The sequence below is a fragment of the Thalia democratica genome, chromosome 1 (assembly GCF_965202585.1).
Source record: "Thalia democratica chromosome 1, ktThaDemo2.hap1.1, whole genome shotgun sequence".
Lineage (NCBI taxonomy): Eukaryota > Metazoa > Chordata > Thaliacea > Salpida > Salpidae > Thalia > Thalia democratica.
In genome coordinates, this window is record NC_139165.1 from 69,920,210 (window position 1) to 69,934,419 (window position 14,210).

The 14,210-nt window shown below is 26.0% G+C and overlaps 2 protein-coding genes across 2 annotated transcripts; both read right to left on the reverse strand.

Annotated features, from left to right (window-relative positions):
* Positions 1 to 1,249: 1,249 nt before the first annotated feature.
* Positions 1,250 to 2,719, reverse strand: LOC145838509 (E3 ubiquitin-protein ligase ARIH1-like). Its single transcript, XM_082946121.1, has one exon. The coding sequence runs from the start codon at positions 2,717 to 2,719 to the stop codon at positions 1,250 to 1,252; it is 1,470 nt and encodes a 489-aa protein (XP_082802247.1).
* Positions 2,720 to 9,029: 6,310 nt separating this feature from the next.
* LOC145848078 (fibroleukin-like) lies at positions 9,030 to 13,779 on the reverse strand. Its single transcript, XM_082953821.1, has 9 exons — positions 13,714 to 13,779; positions 13,191 to 13,387; positions 12,583 to 12,714; positions 12,287 to 12,421; positions 11,743 to 11,876; positions 10,799 to 10,895; positions 10,503 to 10,599; positions 10,302 to 10,369; positions 9,030 to 9,301 (listed from the first exon to the last, which is right to left on the reverse strand). The coding sequence occupies exons 1-9, from the start codon at positions 13,758 to 13,760 to the stop codon at positions 9,048 to 9,050; spliced, it is 1,161 nt and encodes a 386-aa protein (XP_082809947.1). The 5' UTR covers positions 13,761 to 13,779; the 3' UTR covers positions 9,030 to 9,047.
* Between the last annotated feature and the right edge of the window lie 431 nt (positions 13,780 to 14,210).

The window sequence follows — 14,210 nt, forward strand, 5'->3', positions numbered from 1 at the left end:
ATAAATCATATAACACATACATACGTATTAAAAAGTTGCGACACACGTAGAAGTAAAAATAAGAGGAACTAAACATCTTTTTGTATTGCAATATAAAAACCTATATGTATTTAAAAAATATCAAGTAAATTTTTAAAAATCCATCAAGTTATCGGAGCTTTAAAAAAACAAAGGCAATTTATTTATCAGTGTTTGTTAATATTTTTATTTTACACCTTTTATTTAGAATTTACGCTTTAAATCTAAGGTGAATAAAAATAATTTAAGCTTATTAAAAATGTTGCAAAAAATCTGCTTGTATATATTTCTAGGTTTACCTTCGTTAAAATCTTTTAACTAGTAGTATTATATAATATTAAACACGAAGTTTTAGTGAAAGTTTTAACTTGAAACATATCTTAAGCCTGTAAACTTTTGGTCTAAATGTTTCATAGTTTAAGATTTTTAAACATGACTGTAAAATAACATGTAAGCGTAAAAAATAGAGTATCAGACCATGCTAAAGTGACTCCGTGCTCAAGTGTCACCCCGTGCTAAAATGACACATGTACTCTCTGACCCGTTCCCATTGTGTTTAATGTGAAATCAAGTTTATATTTATCTTTCAAAAAAAAAAAAAGAATATTGAACTTAACTGAGTAAAGCTTAACAAAGTTATATACGAATAGTTGATAAATAAAGCTAGTTTCTACTTATAGTAGCCTAAATTAAACATTTATTTTACTGCTACACGTATTAGTTTTTAGTAAAGGTTCGTAGAAAAAGCTTTCAATTTTGTTTTCTTATTGCTAGCTATTAATTTTGGCAAACAATCCGCTAATTAAAATTTATTAAACAACTTTTAGATGTGTGTAAAATGAGGTTGTTATGATTTTTTACATTAGTGTGTTGTGTAAACGTAGTAGAACAAACTTATAAATTTAGTAAGTTAATTCTAAGTTTCGTTTATTTAAAAATTGTATGATGTAGTTGCTCGGCAATATTTATTTTGTATTAGCAGAAGTTGTTTTTCAAAACTGGTCTATAACATTAAAATACAAACTTAAATATCTATAATAAGGACTTAACTCATAAAAAAACATCTTCATATTTTACTGGTGTATTAGAAACTCAGCGAAAAACAGTAATCAAACCTTACAAACAAACCAAATAGTAAAAAAGTGAAGAACTAAACTAAGGAAAAGAACATAGGGACTCCAAGATCAATACAAAAAAAAAATAAAACATTACAATAGTAGTCACTAATCAATCAAATGTTTTGATAATTCCAATAATCATTCGCCTTGCTATCATTTACATGTTCCACCAACTTGTTTTTTCTTTCCTTGCAGTACTGAACTATATCGTGAAATACAGACACCTGGGTGTGGTCTTTACTCTTGTGCACGTTCCGCTCCAACAACCCGCTCAATTCTTCCACTTTCTTTTGTAGGTCAGACTGGTTGTTTTCAAAAATGATCGACTGGTTGTTTTCCTTAAGAAAATAGGCGAACGCGTAAGTGTTCATGAGCGTCATTCTGCATTCTTTCAACACCATTACCGCATTGTTAAAACTTTTTTCCTTCACATATTTCTGGTTTGTTTTTGATTCAGCGTTGGGGCTCTCAGTTTCATCAAACTTAATGTCTTGCTCCAATATCAAGCTCTGCTTTTGTTGGTTGTACCTGTCGGAGTAGAACATGTACCTCTCCAGCGACTTTTTGCTGTCGTCCCACTTTTCGTGCTGGTCCCTGTAAGTGTTGCAGCCGCGAGAAGTGTCGTGATGGTACCAGTCCTTCATGCAGATCCAGCAGAAGTTGTGCTTGCACTGGTTGCAGCTCATGTGGTTGCAGCCTCCATTCTTGTTGATCGCAACGCTGCAGTTCGGGCAGTTCTTTGTGAACGCTTGGATCCACATCTCCGTAAGACTACTCTTGAGCTGCTTGCCGAGCCAGACCTTTGCCATGCGGCAGTCCAGCGGCTCATGAGGATCCTTTCGGCATTTGAAGCACATGTTGCTGTGGCCTTTGGAGCAGTAGACGTCGACAGCCGTAAATAAATGTTCTTTGATTTTGAAAACGTTGCTGCAGTCCTTTCCCGGACACCAGCCGAGAGTTGATTTTTTTTGAACGTAAGAATCAGTTATCATCTTCTGAAAATTGGTTTTCTGTTTCTTCTCAGTCATCAAGTCCAGCACATAGTGGTCTGGTATCAAGCAGTCACATTGGTCTGAAGGGCAAAATATTAGTTGCTGACGGTCGTAAATTTTTTGCTTGACTGTTTCAGCAACACATTCTTTGCAGAAAAGATGACCGCAGTCTAAATGAAACATCTCGGAGCTGTCATAATCCGATATGCAGATATCACATTCATACTTTTGAAGTTTTCTAAACTTTTTTAGCGTCTTTGTTTTCCTAAATGGCAATTGTGCTTTATCGTGCAGCTTCTTTACAGTGGCATCGTCACTAGTCAGTTTTTCTATCAACGCATACTCGTCCCAATTGCACATGTTGAGCAGAATTCTCAGCTCAGTCTTGCTGTAACCCACTGTCATTTCCTGGACGTCACAAATGACCTTTTCCATTTCTTTTAATAAATCTTCGTACTTGCAAATGGTGTAGAGAGGAGATGGAATTGGGCTTTGACACGTGGGGCAGTAAGACTCTTTCGGGCAAGGCTCAAGGCACTGAAACACTTCGGATTCGGTTTCACTATCGTAGCCGTCAACAGCATCGGTCATTTTTTTATCAGACTAAAAACTGAAAAATAAGATATTGAATTTAAAATTCAAGTTAACGAGATCGTAACATGATGAATATAGATCAGTTGTATAAGTGATCTATATTTTTAGATTTTTACTTATGTAACAGTATCAAAATGCTTGTTAGAGCAAACTTTAAGTTATAAGGAAAACTTGTTCAACGTGTACTAAAAAGAGTGCTATAATTGTAATATACATTAGAAGCTAAATTAACTCAAGTTCAAAATATAAACTAAAAAATTTCAACCTATAAAAATTTATATAAAATTAAGTATTGTAATAAATTTTTTAGTTTAGAGTATTTACAGTGTTGAAATGAGTTTCTTCAAAGTTTTTTAAGGCTGTAGAAAAATTATTCAGAAATTTTACTTTAGAACTAAAATTTTCCAAATGAATCATTTTAACTCTACAAGAGAATACTTTTGTTAGATATTGCTGATTTTTAACTATAATGATAAAACAAATTTCAATCAAATAATTTTTTTTAAGGCAATAAAAAAATTTTTATTTAACTATGAAAAAGTTTTTCATAGTTCAAAATTAACAAGTTATTTCTTAGATCAAGGCTGTTTTTTGTAACTTAATTTGAATATACATAGAATTCAAATGGTCGCTATTATCAAATTTTTCAATACTTTAAAAAATAATAACATTATTTAAAAAATTTTGGTTTTAGTTTTTAATCAGATAAAAAAACAATACTTAAAAAGAAGTATCGGTTAAAATATTAATTTAAATTCTTTCTTTAACATGGTAATAAATATACGTAAAAAAACTTTGAATTATAAAAAATGTTTTACAAGTTTTTTTAACCAGAAATACTTTGCTTAATTTAGATAATTAAAGAGCACGAAACATTTAAGTAAATTTTTGTTTAATTTTTGACTCAAGTTTCTGAAGAAGAAGAGCACTTCGTTTTTATCAAAAACAATAAATATATTCTTAGAAAGATGTTATTAAAATTCAAATGTAGGAATTGAGTAATCATAAATTAAACTTAATTCAAATAAATATTTAGTAAACCTAATTTATCTAAAGCTAATTGTTAATATTTTTCAATGTTTTAACAAAAAGTTTATTTACACAAAATCTTTTAAAACTTTAGAACAGTTAGTTGTATTTTTATTTTTCAAAACATAAGTTTTTTTCTAGATTCAAGTTAAAACTAATGATAACAGTGAGCTTAAAGTTTACTGTAGTAAAAAACTTTTCAATTTGACTGTAGTTAAATTTACTTGAGACAATGTTAGTTTTGATAAAAAAAATAGTTCAGATTTCAGTTAAGTTAATGAATACACAAACTACTTCTTAAGTTTTAGTTTACAATAATTTTGTTGGACAACCTTTATTATTTTCCTTTGAAAGTGTATTGGTCAGTTTCAGGTTTTCCGTTATTTTAACACGGGTATATTTAACAAAAAAAAAAAAAACGCTCAAAATATTTATTAGTCCAAGGCGAAAAAATTTTCGGTTATCGAGTCGTACGCAATTTGAATACAGTTTAACGTCTTGTCTAGGGAAGCTGCACTAAAAAACATTCAAACATTGTTACACTTGATAGTTTTACCTAACGTCAGCTACAACATTTTTAATACAAAATGTTACTGCAATTTTTTAATTTAACGCTAAAAATCCGTTTATGTTAGTTGTATTTCAAAGAAGTTTTTAAACGCTTCTCTTATAACTAATTATCAAGATTAAGTAGCAGTTGCGTCGCGTGGTCTTTTTGTTTTCGCGTGGGGGTGCTGCAGATTGACATTGTCAAACTAAAAATCCCCTAGTTTGAAAAACTTCGATAAAAATCATAAAATAAATTTAAAGAAATAGGCTGATATTAAAAAAAAGATGTGACAATTTTTTTAAAAATAAGTCTTAAATCAAATATTAAAAAGAAATATACAAAAAAAAAACATATCTCAAACCTTTTTAAACCATCATTCTTTCTCAACAACTATAGCTACTTTTTTTAAGATTTAAAATCCATGAAAATTACTGTATTTGCACGATTAAAAATTTACTAACTTAAAATTAACACTTTACTAACTAGTAATATTAAATAAAATAAAAAAACCCTGTGCAAGTAATTTATACAAAAATAACGAGGTTATTAAAATCTAATTAGAAAAGATACTTATCTTAAGCATCTAAATTATTTTATATAAATAACAAAAGAAAAGGTTAAGTTTATTCAGACTAAATTTATAAGTTTTTAAACAACCTATATGTATTAACATCTTGAAAAGAAAAATATTTATATGAAAAATGTAAATTTTATATAAGATATCTAAATATTTTCAAAAACTTAAAAAAACTAAAAAGAAAAGTTAAGTCATACTTAGCAAGTAGCTTTCAATGAAGATAATTTACAGATAAAGAAAAACTAATATAAAAGTTCCTTGTTTGCATATTAAAGTAACTAAAAATTGTAAAATAACCTACAAAAATTTATATCTAATATTAAGAAATATTTATTAGAAACAACTAACCTTTACTACAAACAAAAAAATGAAGTTAAGTCAGAATTGGTCTAAATATATAAAATGAACAAATAAAGCAAAACCTATGTAAACTATTTGCAAACTAACAAAACTAAAAATTGTAAAATAACCTATAAGCATAAATATATAATAACTAAAATGTTTATTAAAAAAATATAACTATTCTGATAATAAATAAAAATCAAAGTTAAGTAAGAATTAGAATTCGATACAAAGGTATTTTTAATTAAATAATTTAAAAAAATATATATAATACCATAAGGAGAGTGTAAACTTAATTATTAAAAAAATCATTAAAAAGCAGATGGTAGCTTGTTTTTTAAAGACATAAAAAGCAAATTGTAAAAAAAGTTAAAGCAAAACACTATAAAATAACAACCAAAACAGTTTAACAATCTTTGCATATACAAGTTTTTCATAAAAAAAAAAGCATGAAACTTTTGAGTTGAAAAACAGGTTGATAAAAATTGAAGTATAAAAACTATCTATCATCTTATTTATTTTCAACTATCTTTTTTAATTTTTAAGTATTTTTTATTTTGTTGTGTAAGTAAGTTTTTCTAAATTTGCTTAAAAAATGGATTTGGAAATAAATTATAAGCTTTTTTTTGTTAATAATTTTGTACTTACCTCACATAATGAAATTTCGGTGCTCTTTAACTTTAACCAGCTATATGTCATAATTAAATTCCGAAATACAATTAAAAACAACTTATAGTTTAAATAAAGTCTACCAAGTAAGATCAAGCTGTAAAACTTAATATACTAATGCCTTAATATCAATTTAAATTTCATGTCAACCCATACAAGAATCATGAAGTAGTACTAAAGTTGTTTAAAAATAATATTTTTTTCATTTTGATCAGAATTAAAAACACATTTAAAATATAACCAAGGCAACGAAATGTTCTTTAAGAAATTGTTTAATAGCAAAAAAGACTGTTTCATCAAAATCCTATCTTTTTCTTCATTTATAGCAATAGTTTACACAGTTTTTCACCAAAATATATAAAATTTTTAAGATTTTTTAGGAACAGACTTTTTAATTTAAGCGTATTTATTGTAGCTAAAACAAAGTCTTTTCATAGCTTTTGTAATTTATATATATTTTTAATATTTTCAAACTTATTAAGAAATTTTGTTTTAAATCAAGCTAGGAACACTTTCTGAAGTTTTCAAGTTACTAGCTTAAGTAATATATAAAAGGATAGGCTTTATAAAATTTTAGATTTATTGTTTTGTTTTCCCCTCCAATAAGAGGCTCTTACTTTGACTGGCCTTATCTAAACGATTAATTTGAATTTAAAAAGTCAGTAAAGTGAATTAGTAGGCTACCTAAAGATTTATAAAATAACTTTAAAAAACGTTTTTTACCACCCCACTTTAATTAATAAAAGGTTGTAGATCTCATTTTAGTCTTAATTTTTTACATAAGATTTATCCTACTAAAACAGGTGAATGCCAAAATTATTTGTATTTTTCATTTTTGAAGTGTTATTTTACACATTTTGTGTTATCAACATAGGACAAATACATTTAAAACTTGCATATAACTTGTTAGCTACATATTGCTTATATAAGTAAAAATTATCAAAAAATGTAATTAATCTGTACAAAAAAATCAAATTGTTATATATAAATAAGATAGGTATCCTTATACCTCCAAAAACTTAAATTTAAGTTACACTTAAGTAAAAAATAATGATATGTGAAAAAAATGGTTAGTTTTTTTATAAACACTAACTAAAAGAACTGTCAATTTAATTTACACAAAACTACTAAGATTTGTAATTTTTAACAATCATGCCTTTTCAGAACTTGTTATAACTTTTGGCTTGGATAATTTTATTTTGTATATGTGTTGATCACCGGGATCTTGCAACATTCAACTCAGATAGTAAACTTTAAATTTAGTATATTCAGTCTGTTTACATTTAGTACAATTTTCAATGTATTATGTTCAAAAACAATTTTTCAATTCACATAGTGCTGCAGTTCAGTACAGCTCCAAAATTAAGCTTATCAACAACTTTTTGTACGGAAAGTATGTATATGTTTAAAATGCAGCTGATACAAATTGAGCTTGCAGCCCTAATTGACCGAATGTTTGAAGATCGAAGTACAACTTGAAAATAAAACAAATTTATCAGTAAGCTCAATGACTAGAAGCAATAAATATGAAATTAATTGAAAATCTGTTTTTTCTTCTTTTTTTTCGACTAGGTGAAACAACAGCTCCAATGTGCCACCCCACGCGGCGCCCCTGTTAAGTAGTACTTTTTACGCAAAACGTACTTATTACTACTTATTATTATCTCTTTGAGAATTTTTGTTATTAGAACAAATTATATCATTAATTTTAATCAAAAACTAAATGTGGTAAAATAAAAACCTAGTTTAGATTACATTTTAAAATATTAATGTCATTGTATAAACAATGTAGATTTTCGATGATCACTCCTACTAATTTGAAATGTCCTTTAAATGCTACACAATAAAAAAGTATGTTAAACTGCCCATTAAAACTTTAGAAATACCTTATTCAAGGTAATTTGTGGTTCTAATTTTACACGACTAAGTACGAAGTTTCAATATAGTATATATCTTAAAATGATTTAAACAAATAATAATTATGAAGCATAAATTTTATCTGTTAGACAATTCCTTAAGTATTTGCTGCTTTTTAAACTACAAATAAATCATTTTTGGTGTTTATACAGATGATTTATACTAGTTTTTACTTTTATATTTTAGCGCTATTGTAACATAGATAACGGCTTGTTTTATGAACATTTAAAAATTTGTGTTAAGCTTAAAAAAATTTGAAATACAAAGGTTCAACCATAATTGCTTATGTTTAAAAAATGAGATTACATAATCAACATGTTGAAAACACTGTTAAATTTTAAAACAAAAAATTTATTGTTCTAAGTTGTTTGTTTAGAAATAAACTTTGGTTTATAGATTTAACGGTTTAGCTGTAAAACAACCTTGTAATAACATAAGTTATATACATATGTAGTGATAAAAAATCACTTAACTACTTTTTGTAGAAACTACTGTGTTAAAAATTTATAAATTTTTCTCTAACTCTCCAAAATAGAAAAACAAAATAGATAGGTGAAAGTATAATTTCATGATAATTGTTAAACATATTTTGTAAAAGATGCGTACAGATGGCACTTATAATGTTACATATTACAATATATTAAAACAGCAATGAAAGTGCAAAACTGTTAAAAAATGCTAGCAAACTTTTCTCAACATGAAAAAAAGATGAAATAAATTGCAACTTATTCATTAAAAACACTTATCTATTATGAACACAAATTGAAAATGAGATGTTAATGAAATTTATTCAGAACTTTAACAGTAAAAGCTCGATTAACTCGCAAAAAACACTATCTGTTTGGTACTTTGTAAATGTGATATGAAAAAAAGTTAATGAATTATGTTTAGGTAAATAAAAAAAACATCTTAAACTTGCATAAATTCGAACCAAAGAGAGTTTTAATGTTGTAATACTTATTGTTGTGATATTATACATGTTTGTAATACTAAGTTATGCTGATTTTTTCAAATATTGTACATAGTTCACTTAAATAAATAAAAACTTAAGAAATGTTTTTGACTAAAGATTTAGGAGTATTTAAAGAAACAATATTGATTTTTATATCACCTTTTTTAGTAAAACCACTTTGCAATCTACATTACACTAAATTTCACTATGTAATGAAGTACTATTTTATAAAAATTAAGAATTTTCTAAGATGAAAATAAGTTAAGCAGTTTGGTTAAAATTTTTACATTTAGTCAGAAATAGGTATAAATTTAAAAGACATGGCTTGCATGTTGTAATTCTTCCTGTACTTTTGACCCCAATGCATATGGCTGTTGCTCATATCATTACCCCATGTGTAGGAGTTTGGGTTTACCTTGCCGCAACTTTTCAACCAGAAAGCTCCGTTGTAGTGAGACGCGCAGTCGTACGAAAGATTAGAGTCCTGATCCCTGTCCAAAGTGGAAAAGTCGGCACCCGCGTGGTCAGAAGACAAGAGGTCAGCTGTTAATGTTGTTCTAATTTGTTTTGTGTTTTTATTTTACTAAAAATTGTATCTAAGTTTATGCCAGTAGTCTTCGACCTTTTCAAGAGTTGTGCGCTGTAAACTTTGTTCATATTTGGTTTAAAAAAAGTTGTACAAAAACACTACTTTTACGTTTTGAAAGTGCAAATGTACAAGTTTTGAGTTTTGAATTAAATGAACGACAAAAAAATAAGCGCCAAAAAATTCCAACGATCTGGTATATGAAAAAACCTTTCGGTTATAGAGTCATACACCACGGATACAGTTTAATGTCTTGTCTAGGACTAACATTAAATAACGTGTTAAGAATTGTTAATTTATGTTATAATAGTTTTTTATAATACAGAAATACAAAAAATATTATTTTGTTTAACAGTATTTGATTTTATGTTAACTGTAAAATTATTTCTATGCACACTACTAAGCTCACTGTGAATACCACTGATTTAAACAAATATTTTCTTAAGTTTTGAAGACTATTCAATAAGATAACTTATTTTATTCGTTATTTTCTTTGATAGTAATCTTTTCAATGACGGTTATGTCATTGTTTTTTTTAAACTTATGTTTATACAGAAATCTATATATTTAAGTAAATTATCGAAATTTTACTTTATATAAGGTTCTGTATAAAACTATTAAACTATTTAAGGTAGAAGTGTACATAAATTTTGTAAATCAAAATTATGTGGTAACAAGTTTTTTTAGTTTATGAGTTTGTTTAAATGCATAGTAGTTTTGTTAAATAAGTAATACAACAGCTGTTTTTAATCACTACTAATTAATGAAGTTTTATTAAAATTTACGATTTATCAAATATCAACTTTCTTTAGCTAAACAAAGGTGGTTAAAGTAAGAACATACGATTGAGCGACAATTGTAAATTATTTTATTAGCAGAAATAGAAAAATAAAACCAAACAAACTTTAACTAAGTTATTTCTAATACTTTTGATAGAAATGTAATGTCAAAACAAACCAATGTTTCCACTAAGTCTTCTTCCTAAATGAAGTCTATAGCCAGGTCCTTCACCGATGTAGAAGTCACTTAAAAAATAACTTAACTTCAAAATATTTTTCTTTTTTAAACTATTGTTATTTTTTCTAAGCAAGTATAGAACATACTGTAGTTCTTTGATGTATACAGAAAGTTACGTAGATTTTATAAACTATTGCTTACTCGTATTCTGCATAAAATTCATTACTATAGTAATCTTTCATATCTACCCTAAGCAAAAATCTTCCAGATTTTGTGAGCTGATGTAATGGTTCTAGTCCTTTAAAATAAGTACAATATAAATTGTGTACCATTTTACAAAGAAATATGTTTTTTTACCATGTTCTATAGAGTAATTTCTTTTAATTTTCAAAGTATATTTACAAGACTAATTCATAAAAAAGTTAACAAAACAGTTTGTCATTTATAAGAGAAGTTTAACAGAAAAATATTCATAGGTTTTTTTTTATATCAAAAACCTAGCCAGTGTTCGCCTTTTTTGTCACCAAATCCATTTTTATAATCATTGAAAAATCTTCTGAAGTTCAAACTGCCATCAAAGCGACGGTGAAAGTACTGAAAAGTTTGTTGAACTAAAGGTTTTAAAAAAAATATCTGTTTTATTTTAGCTTTTATTTTTATAAGTTTTTATACAATTTGTTTTTAAATTTTTTATAATATCAATTGTTTTTTGTGCAAAATTTTGTACAGTAATAGTAACTTATGTACGTAAAAAGTAAGAGTAGTTAAAGTATAAATATTATCAGCTTAAGTTGGACAAAAAAGAACAATGTTATTAAAGCTTTTTGAAAACCTAAGCTCAAGGTTGTTTTGTGATTAAAAATCTAAGTTTTGAAATGCAAATTCAATTTTAAAAATTAATTAAAATTTTTTTTTAAGAATAAAAAGGTGTTTTAAATATAGAACATTATAACAATGTACAACGTGGATTTTACAAATTAAACTTTACTTTGAATATCTAGTAGATTTAATGCCAAGTTGTACTTAATAATACACTTTAAATAAAATGTTATTTACTTTACATTAAAAGTTTACAAACGTCAAAACCAAATTTTGTTAAAAGTTTTAACTACAATAAGAGTATAATTGATTATCTTAAGATTAGAAGTTAAATTAGTTCAAAAAACTTTATAGTATCTATCCTGCAAAAAACTTTAAATTTTTATACATACAAATTATTGACTAAATCAAAACTAAAGTATTGAATTAAAATGTATTGAACTATTCCTATTCAAAATAATTTTGATTATAAAAATGTTTAAAGCATTTTCTTGTTGAAATAAGTTTATAAAGCTAGCGGCTTTTTGTTACTTAATAAAAGTTGTACTATATATTATGTTTGTTATTCAGAAAAACCTAATATAACAAAGTTTATGATTAGTTTTATGAGTATTATACTAACAGTCCAGTCATCTTCACAAAACACTTGTATTATAGAAGTTTGGTTTGCATCTGAAACATCGTAAATATCGTCCGGTAGAGTTCTATCTAGTGCCTTCACTTCCATACAGTTACGTACTATTTGTACTCGCGATGCTGTTAATGATAAACAGCTTTTTGAATAAAACAAAATAAACAAATAGAAAATTTAAGAGCTGCATATAATATATTTGATAGAAGTAAACTACTTTATAAAAAAAAAAAGCTTGATAAGAAAAAAAAAATACGATGTTGATAAAAAATTCGATCTGCTATTGTTTTACTTTACTAGACTGTTTTTATAAAAAACAAACTATACATTTTTTTCTATTTCACAAACATTCAAAAAATCTATAAGGTCAGTTGAATGACTTTGTTTAATTATTAAGGGATTAAATCAAATGTGTCTCTTAACACTTTTTAAGATAATTTTTGGTGAACTAGGATTACATTTAATTTTTAACTAAGTTTACTACTTAATGGGTTAAAACTTGTTTCAAAATTTATTTAACATATTTTTTTCAAACCTCTTTTACCATTCATGTTACATTTCACACGCTCTCCTTTTGGATCTATCAAACTTTTATATATGGGATAAAACTTTGTTTCTGCTAAGCTGTTTGCATCCTTTACATCTTGACAGCTCAACGGACGTAATGATTCTATTAAAAAAAAAAACACATTTAATTAATTTAAAATATAATTTTACTCTATACGTAAGTCTTTAATTTGCTTACTAACTGACTATCATGTCATGAAAGTCGTTTGAAGTCTTAAATAAAGTTATATATACTATAGAAATTTTGAAGATAAAAGTACTTACTTTGTAATGTTGAAGTTTGATCGATAAAATATTCCAGCTCATTTTTTAATTTAGTTAGTTGTTTTGTCACTTTTGTTATTGTTAATGAATCTTCATTAGTTCCATCGATAGCTTTTAAAGTACTTTCGATTTCTGTTAAATAACGAAACACATTTTAAAAACTAAGTCATATTATATTACTAACCAGGAATAAAAAAATAATAATTAATAACACAAAAGTATAACGATAAAAAAAAATATCGATAAATTTTTTAAAATTGGGTCTATACAGCTAAAAAATATAACAGGGTTAAACATAATAATCTTTGTTTAAATAAAAAAAAACAGTAAAGTTTCAGTGTATCCAAAACTAAATTTTTAGAAATATTTCATTTGTCTACATCTTTTTTGTAGGTAAACTTAATATAATTGTTTTTAATGTTAAGTTAATTTTCATAAAGTTATAAATATAGTTTTAATTAACTAACTATACAAATTTACTATATAAAAATGATAATCCAGATTGTATAGTGCTAAACATGTCATTCAGTTTAAAAAAAAATCAAACAAAATTTTGCTCAGCTACCTTTAAAGTTTAATTTTAAAAAGACTATAAAAATAAAACTTACCTAAAATTTTAGTGTCCAAATTGTTAAGTAAAAGTGAGCTATAATTTTTATATGAGAAAAATTCTTTATCTATAACATCAATTATAAATTGTTGATTAAATTCATCTTCGGTTATGTTTTTTATTATATTCTGAACTAAGTTTCTAAAAAGTTCCATTTCAACTGACTTTTCTTTTAATTCCTTTACTTTTTCATGCCTGTTATATACTTGTTTTATTCTCGTTGAAAATAGTCGTAATACAATATTCATATACTTAGAATAAGTTAATTCGAAGTTTTATTAAACTAAATGAAAAAACTGTAATTTCTAAGTTTTTGTTTTAGGTTCTAGACAATTTAAGTAAATAATGTTTTTTTGTTTTCAATAAAGTAAATTCTATGCGCATTTTTCAAAAATTATACTAAAACTTAACATTTAGCAATAAAAGCCTAATGTGCTAAAAACAACTTTAAACTATTACTCATGATTAAATTAAAGTCAACAAAGCTTTTTTTTTTATATTATAATATAAATAATACTGACAACTCAGTTGTTATAGCATCAGTGAGAAGGTTCTTTGAAGCAAACATTTCTATATGTTTATCCAAAGTTGAGTTTATTTCAGTAATGCTTAGTTCATGTATAAAATTAAGCTTGTCTGATTGTATCTTGTACTTTTCGTGCTCATCAAAACTTTGAAATAGTAATTCTTTTAGGCTTGTTTGTTCGTCTATCAAAGATAATTTACTTATTATGTTTAATGTAAGTCATATAAAATAAATATTTTCAAGTGATGATTTCTACCTTTAAGTACTTGCATTGAGTTTTTGAAGCTGTTAAGTCTCTTCTTATTATCATGCTCAAATATTAAGAAGGTTTTGTCGCTTTCTTTTGAAAGTGTGACAACTTTATCAGACAAATTGAGGATCTTTTCTTCTAGGTCACTAAAACTTCCTTTGGCGCTTTTGTTTTCTAGTTTTCATATGATTATATAAAAAGCTTACTTAAATAGTTTTAAATATTGGAACGGTTTTTTTATT

Bases quoted from the DNA above. Each gene is read 5' to 3' on its own strand.
- LOC145848078 (XM_082953821.1), bottom strand. From the start codon at position 13,760: ATGTTTGCTTCAAAGAACCTTCTCACTGATGCTATAACAACTGAGTT. The intron at 12,715-13,190 runs GTAAGTTTTATT...GTTATTTAACAG, and splicing joins TTTGGACACTAAAATTTTAG to AAATCGAAAGTACTTTAAAA. The intron at 9,302-10,301 runs GTTTGTTTTGAC...CAACATTAACAG, and splicing joins AAGACTTAGTGGAAACATTG to CTGACCTCTTGTCTTCTGAC.
- LOC145838509 (XM_082946121.1), bottom strand. From the start codon at position 2,719: ATGACCGATGCTGTTGACGGCTACGATAGTGAAACCGAATCCGAAGTG.